The sequence below is a fragment of the Cibotium barometz genome, chromosome 30 (assembly GCF_041138505.1).
Source record: "Cibotium barometz isolate CiBa-2024 chromosome 30, ASM4113850v1, whole genome shotgun sequence".
In the NCBI taxonomy this organism is placed as follows: Eukaryota; Viridiplantae; Streptophyta; class Polypodiopsida; order Cyatheales; family Cibotiaceae; genus Cibotium; species Cibotium barometz.
In genome coordinates this window covers 20025432-20033723 of record NC_141075.1, presented here as the reverse complement: position 1 = coordinate 20033723, position 8292 = coordinate 20025432, and the positions used below count along the sequence as shown (strand labels likewise).

The following is an 8292-nucleotide window of genomic DNA, read 5'->3' as shown; positions in this document are numbered from 1 at the left end:
AAAAACTCTTACGAACGCACGCAGACACACAATCTCTCAAACACACGAATACACATGCAAATATACATTCATGTTTTATTATAATTAGACACATACCTATAACAATAAATGTTAAAAACAAGTTTTTATGTACACAATTTTTTAATTCAATAGGTGAGAATGCATGGTGAGGTGTACTCACTCTTAAATAAATACATACACATTGAAGTTTTTATCATGAAGCTCTCCTTTTAAGAGGAACTCTTAATTTTCTTCTAAAAAAATCATTAGGTGGTATGAAGGGATAGCTCTCCTTTCAAAAATCGAAATGACAAGAGGAAAGAGAATGTGAATCTAGTGAATCTGTCCTGTTTTCTCCTTTGGCTCTCTCCCTCTTCTTTGGCCACCTGGAAAGAAAGAGGAGCTCGTGTTTAATAAGAGTAATATTTGTGTGTATGTTTCTCTTGCATGGGCATATGTGTGTTAATAGTCGATATTTTATTGGTGGAGCGATGCTTATCCTAGATCACTGTAATTTTAAAAGAAAATCAAATATTGAAGTAGATATTATCCTTGGCAACAATAGGGGCGAGCTCATAACCAGCACACAAAAAACATTTAAGCGATTTAACCACAAATGATAACCTATCTGTGTTGTAGATCATAATACAAAGTGTACCATATATATCATAGGTGCCAGGGGTTCAAACACACGCCGGCAGGGTGGTTAGATAGCCTTTCAGGCTACAGAGCCTGCTGACTCAAAATACAAAGTTTACAAAATCACTCTAAAATATGCCATGAATTTTTTGCATTGACTGTTGTGGAACAAAATTTAAACTTACGTACATTGACTTAACAAGCACAAACCAGTGTCTTCGGCATCAGTGCCTGGTAGTATAACTCAACTAAGAAAAAAATTAGGCATCCCCAAATATTCCTTCAGGGTATAATTCTTGCTTCTTACCATCTTGGTTAAGTTCTACACGGCGAATGTATGAGCTTCTCCCCACCAATGCATGGTCACGTATCCAAAAGGGGAGCTTATACACCCTCAGTTTCCCTTGTATAGTATTACCTCAGCACAGATATCAACATGTATAGAGCATGGCGTACAGAGTCATATAATCAGATCCACTGCTCCATGCTTGCCTCTGCATCACAGAAAGCCTTCTCAAGCAGATCATCAATTGAAAGAAGCTCCTCACCCCACGGCTGCATCTTATTTTCCATGCTTGTATGTGAATCTACCATCTTCGGGGTGTCACAATTAGATGCCTGCATAACAGGTAAATTCAGAGGTAAGCCTTGTCCCAAGGATTCTTTCACTCCAAGCTGAGGTCGAAAACACAATTCCATAGGTGAGGGGTTCTCGAATTCACCCGGAAAATGGAAAACTAGCTTAGGTGAAGCTGAAGGTTTCAATTCAACACCACTTGCAATCTGACTGCCAGATTCCTCGATTATTAAGCCCTTCACATCATTCGCTGGCAGAAACCCCAACTGCTGCACAGGTTTTCCACTTCGCTCTTGCAAAGGGCATACCTCTTGAGCATTCCTGCTTTCTTGCAAAAGTCCTAGCATAGTTTTACTTTGCCCTTGCAGAAACCTAGGTTCTGGGCGGTTGCTACTACGCTCTTGAGGGAACCCCAACTCTTGCACTGGTTTTCTGCGTTGCTCTTGCAGAAACCTCATCTTTTGCTCAGGACTTCGGCTTTGCTCTTGCAGAAACCTCAACTCTTGCCCAGGTTTTCTGCTTTGATCTTGCAGAAACCCTACCTCATGCACAGGTTTTCTGCTTTGCTCCTTGTGTGCCATGGTGCCTGCTGCAGCTTTTGTCAGGTACAAACTGTTACCACAAGAAAGAGTTGACTGCTCTCTACTCCTCCTGTTCTTCTTCTTTTCACTTTTACACATATCTTCTTCAATTTTTTGCATCTCAAGAGGAAAATTCAGTTTTGCCTTCTTGCCCCTTATCCTCAGGGCTGCTTTGTCATAAGCACGGGCAGCTTCCTCTGAAGTATCGAAAGTACCCAACCATACGCGCATGCCCTTGCCAGGATCACGGATTTCTGCAGCGTATTTACCCCACGGCCGCCGTCTAATACCTCGATAGACATGCTTTCTTTTCCTTTCCTTGGGAAGTTTAGAATCAGCCTCAGAACCCTCAACAACAGGAAAAGTGAGGGGTGTTTGAGGACTATAGCCCGGTGCTGTGGCCAAACACAAACAAAAAGTTCAGCAAAACCAGCAAATTGCAGCCCAGTAGTCGCACATCCATTTACTATGGTATGACCACTTTGCACACACTACGCATGAGTTTTTTTTCCCTAAATAGTTACATGCACATGCATCATGAAGCTGGAGCATATGCATACATACATACATAAATACATGCCAAACGCATGGCTTCAGCCTGCATGCAGGACCACACAAGATGCAATGGCACACATACGCTAAGCCCATACAAATGGGCACACATGGACATAGAAACATCCATGTGCAAGAATGTGCACATATTAGTACATAAAACACACAAGGATGTACAGATGTATGCCATATGTACATATGAGTGAAAGGTTTACCTTGAAGCTGAGCTTCGCTGGGCTCCTCTTTGATGCCAGGTGACATCTTGAAACCACCATTTTGGGCTGCTAGAAGTTTAGCTGAGGACTCGGGCTGGGAGCCCTTGTCAGGGCAAACCAGGTCGAAGTCGGAGAGGTCAAGATCGATGGTGTCGAAACTCTGGAAGGCAGGCTCACCCCAGGCATCAACGGATGGGATCTGCTCATTCTGGGGGGGAGGGAGGTCGAAGAATTTAAACCAATCAAGCTCCGGTTTAGCGGAACCAGGGGGGGCATTGAGGGTGCGGGCAATGGGGAGGAGGGGGCCACTGAGGGTGAGGGCGATGGGGAGGAGGGGGCCGTGGCACATTTTGAAGGGCGATAAAAGCAGGCAGGCAATGGATCAAACAATGGACATGGAGGACAAAAACCAGTGGGCAGCAGAGCAGAGAGAGAAAGACTGGTATTTCTGGCTATGGTGGAGTGGTCTGACAAAACATGGGCTCTTGGGTGAGGAAGATGATGGTGGAGATGATGACGGGCAGGTAAGTAAAATAGGGAGTTGCGCAACTTGCCGAAGTAAAAGACGAAAGGGTGACGATGGTGGAGGTGACGAAAGCCACGGAGATGCTAGCACAAGCGATGAGCGATGGTGCACTGCTGGTGCGGGACTGGAAGGTGCAGACGGCCGCCGTGGTTTCTTGCCCCTGGTTTTGCCAAATCAGTTTTCATTTCCCAGAATTGCACTTGGCCCCATATATATATATATATATATGTATGTAAATAAATATAAATATAATATCATATATACACGTGTGTGTGTATGCATAAGTGCATATGTATGTGTATATATATGTGTGTATATACTTAATTATGTGTGTGTACATATATATACACACATATATATGTGTGTATATATATATACACACATATATATATGTATACACATACACATACATAAATATGTGTGTGTACATATATATGACATGTTACACACATATATATGTATACACATACACATACATAAATATGTGTGCGTACATATATATGACATGTTACACACATATATATGTATACACACACATATTTATGTATATGTGTGTGTATACACACATATTTATGTATACATGTATATATGTATATGTGTATGTATACACATATATGTGTACATGTATATATGTATATGTGTATGTATACACACACATATTTATGTATATGTGTGTGTATACACACATATTTATGTATATATGTATATGTGTATATGTGTAGGTATACACACATATTTATGCATATGTATGTGTATACACACACACACACATATATTATCAATGTTTTTAGTGTATGTTTTAACGTGCATTTAAAAAACTTGCTCTTAAAAAACTTTTAAATTTGATAAAAACAAGTAAAACAGTAGACAACAATCAAGACATGCCACTCCATGGACGAGACTTTGGTAACATTCCCTAAAATACTAGTCAATTAATTTGACGATGAAACTAATGACCACAAAAGTAAATATACCTATTCAACCACTAATGACCAATAAATCACACATGGGGGGCTTTGGCAACTTTTGAAAAAGGCTTCCCTTATTGGTCAATGAGATGGTCATGCGATGTACATGCTACTCTAGTGCATTGTACAATTTCACCATGTGGTTACATTGGTAATACAATTCTTAGAAAAATTTTAAGACACTTTTGTACAATTTACCATGTAATCGCATTGGTAACACAATGATTAGAGAATTTTTAAGACGATCGTTATACAATTTACCATGTGGTCACAGTGGTAAACAAATTTTCAAGACGCTCTTTGTACAATTCACCATGTGATCACATAGGTAATATAAATTTTAGAGAACTTTGAAGGCTTGGAGGCCGCACTGAAAATCATTTAATAAGGTGCCAAAACACATGATTTTTAAAAAAAAATGTAAAATAGTCTTCTCAAGAATCTCACAATATTGTCTACCAACATTTTAAAAAAATTAACTATATAAACTCTCTACCCAAAAAATAATGACATTGCAACATGCCATGGGAGAACATTTACAAAACTACACTCCAATTATGGCACAGTGAAATCCACTAACAATCAAAAGCTACTTCAACAAGTTTTTTCCCTTTATTGGAGCTTTGCTAACGTGTGTCCCAAGTACACTAGAGATAAACCAAGGCATGGGGGGGTGGGGGCCTTGGTAAGGTTTCCTTATTAATTCAACCACTAATGTCCATAAAGGTAAAGATACCAATTCAACCCCTAATGACCAATAAAGCCAACACCTTTGATCCAAGGGGATTTTGCATCTTTTTAAAACTACTTTGTCAATCAATCTAATCATGTCATGCAGCAATGTATATAATACGGTGGCTCATTATACAATTTTTACCATGTGATCTTATTGGCAATACAATTCTAAGACATTATATAATTTACCATGTGATCACATTGGTAACACAATTCTCAAAGAATTTCAAGATGCTCATTATACAATTTACCATGTGATGTGTTATGGCTTGTTTTTCTACCCCCGAAGGAACTCTCAACCATTCACTGAAGAAAGGAAATAGACAACAATCGTCGTGGGGATGCTTACCTTGCTTTAGAGCTCTCGGAATCTCTATAGCCTCCAAGATCCACTAGTGGTTACTGCCTGCACTCTTTCGAGCATCATCTCTTGTGGTCACCAAGAAGAAAACATGCAACAACTGTTGTGGGGATATTTACCTTGCTTTCGAGCTCGGAATCTCCCCCAAAGGAACTCTCAGAACCATTAACTTAAGGAAGAAAATTGGCATAACCATTGTGGGGATACTTACCTTGCTTCTGAGCTTGGAATCTCTATTGCCCAAGCTCCACCAGTGGATAGCTCGACTCTTCTCTTGATGTCACCAAGAAGCTGTTGCATCACCTTGCAAAGGACACAACTCTCTCACTCTCTACACTTTCTCACAGAGCATATAGGGAGGCACATGTACTAAGAACAACAAGCTAATCCTCTCAACTCTCTCTCTCTCTCTCTCTCTCACACACACACACACACACACACACACATAATACAAAGACCAAGGAGTACACAAGAGCTCAATTAGCACCAAGGGGGATTGTGCCTTTGCATTATTTGCAAGTGTCTTTGCTCAATCCACATTGGATGTTGGTGGCACCATCTTAGTTATAGACTATCATGTATGTGACCACTCTTATCTCTAATAGGTCTTGCAATTGGGAGTTGGCCAACTTGTTCTCTATGCTACATTCTCCCACAAGGTTTCTTCCCCTTATCTCTAGTAGGTCTTATAATTGGGAGTTGTCCAGCTTGTGCTCCATGGTAAATTCTCCCACAAGGTTCCTTCCCTACCATTAGCATCACCTCTTCCCACTCTAGCATTAATGTTCAGAGTGGGTAAAGGTGGGTTCCTTCCCTGCCATTAGCATCACCTCTTCCCACTCTAGCATTAATGTTCGGAGTGGGTAAGGTGGGTTGGTGGCATTTTTTATTTTGAGATGGCCATGGAGTGTGTGAGAGTTGCAAGAGAGAGCTAAGGTGGATAAAAGATGAAGGAAGACATCATTAGAGCATGATATCAACACTAATGGAGTGTGTGAGAGTTGCAAGAGAGAGCTAAGGTGGATAAAAGATGAAGAAAGACATCATTAGAGCATGATATCAACACTAATGGAAGTGATTAAGATATGAGTCAAGGCTAATCCAACACCTCACATTTTTGCATTATGGGAATGAGCATGCTACATCCATTTGTAGCTTTCATAGAGCTCTCATTCACATGTTCTATGTAAACTTGTGCTATCCATGTGTTCATAAATGCTCACATGCCTTGTGCACCCTTGCACCTTCCATGTGCCTACTTTTCGACCATTGAACACCTTTTACATTCATCCATTCATATCCCCTAATAACCTTAGCTCGCACCCCTTCCAATTTCATAGCATCCTAATCTTCTTCTACCTTATCCCACATACATGTGCCCCATACATGACATGACGGGCACCATATTTCCTTGTAGAGGCATTGATTGATGTCCAATATGTAGCTGGTAAACATGTGGCAATGGACTATTCCTTCATCCATTTCTTCATCATCTACCTCTGGATTCTTTGCATAATCTTCTATGTCCATGTAGCGATTGAAGAGGCAGTGCTCTATCACCCTTAGGTAATTTTAGCATTTCAATCATGGGTAAGTCCTTGAGGTCAATAGAGCATGGAATGCAGAAGGTAGCACCACTTGTGGAGGCTAATCTTTGCATTTTTATTACTCTTTTTTGGCTTCCTCTTCATTTCCTTCACTGTCATGTTTTCTGGAAGGTCTTGCTTCATCTTCTAAAAGGAAAATGGCATTTGATCTGCCTCCTTTTTTGTTGTTCTCTTGACCTACTTTGTAATGCCTTCTTCTATTCTAGTTTCTTTAATTCTTGTTTATCCTTTGGATGTTGCTCCTCCAAAACTACTTATTCTATAGTTGTTGTGCATTCCCTTCTTGTACCCTATCTTTGTCTAGCATGCCCTCAACTTTTGGTGTTTTTTTCTCTTCAATGCGTGGTTATACTTATGTCATTACCTCAACCTCTAGCTGTTTGCTACATCCCCCTCCAGCTGTTTCTGTTCAGCTATCAGAGCTTTTGGTACCGTTTCATGAATGTTCATCACTTCAATACTTGTTGTGGGATTAATACTTATGCTCACCACCATTCATTTGGGGTTTGCCATATATCGGCGAGGGCAGTAGATCTTCCCATTCTTCTTCTTCTTCCTTTGCTTCTAGCAACGTACCTTTTGGGTGGCCTACTTTCGGTTTTCTCCATGCATCATTTCTTAGCCTTTTCTTGTGCCATCTGTGCCACAATCTGTAATCATCACACTCGTCTATTGTAGCCTTTGGCTGCCTCCTCATCAAACTTTCCGGGGCTTGTAGGCTCATTTTCTTATGTTGAGAGAGGTGTTCTTCACTATGGTACTCCCATGGGCTTCTCTTGGTGGGTGTGGATCCAAGCTTTTCTTTTTTGAGGTCAAGGTATCTGATGATATGTACTCATACTCTGAGGCCTCTCTTGCCTTTTTGGAAGACATCCTAGAAACAAACATTCCAATTGTGGTTAGCCAAACATAGGCTGGTAGGGGTGTTGTGCTATATTCTCCAACTTTTGTTGAGGTGCCTTTTTGGTTTTTGTGGAGTTAGAAGGGTGCTAGTTGAAGTGAGTTAGCAGGGTGCTAGTTGAAGTGAAGTGTGTTAGTCACTTCTTCTTTGTGATGAGTGCTTGATGATGGTATTGTGCAGTGCGAATGAGCAAGGTGAGACTAAATAGGTGCATTATGTTAGTCGGTGTTAGTCGTGAAAAACTACTAGAGTTAGTCATGGCATGACCAAGGAAGCCTTTGTCTCACAACAAGAAAGGTCTCATGCTACTCCATGCTTTGACAATGGCTACAATAAGAGGGGAAGATAGTGCCCTGATACTTGCCTCTGTGAACAAAAATTGTGTGCTGGGTAGCCACCCCAATCTCTCCCAACATGGGGTGTACATTTGGAAATTTGAGAAAGGAAAAAAATTCTTCCAAGGCTCGATGCTTGGTAGGAAACCTCTAACCATGAGTTTGCAAGGTAACTCCCTCCAAGAAAATTGTGGATTGACCTCCACAAAATTGACCAATGCATGCAAGAGAAGCACCAACAAGAGGCAATAAACCAAGCTAAGGCAAGAAATACCTAATTAGCCCCACCAACAAA

At 40.8% G+C, this 8292-nt stretch overlaps 1 protein-coding gene across 1 annotated transcript; it reads right to left on the bottom strand.

Moving 5' to 3' along the window:
• Positions 1 to 775: 775 nt before the first annotated feature.
• LOC147621250 (uncharacterized) lies at positions 776 to 3281 on the bottom strand. The gene is made up of 2 exons (XM_086823958.1): positions 2565 to 3281; positions 776 to 2192 (listed from the first exon to the last, which is right to left on the bottom strand). Exons 1-2 carry the CDS (start codon positions 2911 to 2913, stop codon positions 1108 to 1110), a joined length of 1434 nt encoding a protein of 477 aa, XP_086680084.1. The 5' UTR covers positions 2914 to 3281; the 3' UTR covers positions 776 to 1107.
• Between the last annotated feature and the right edge of the window lie 5011 nt (positions 3282 to 8292).

Excerpts from the sequence above, each read along its gene's own strand:
- LOC147621250 (XM_086823958.1), bottom strand. The coding sequence starts at position 2,913 with ATGTGCCACGGCCCCCTCCTCCCCATCGCCCTCACCCTCAGTGGCCCC. Across the intron at positions 2,193-2,564 it reads CAGCGAAGCTCAGCTTCAAG|CACCGGGCTATAGTCCTCAA; the intron begins GTAAACCTTTCA and ends GTTTGGCCACAG.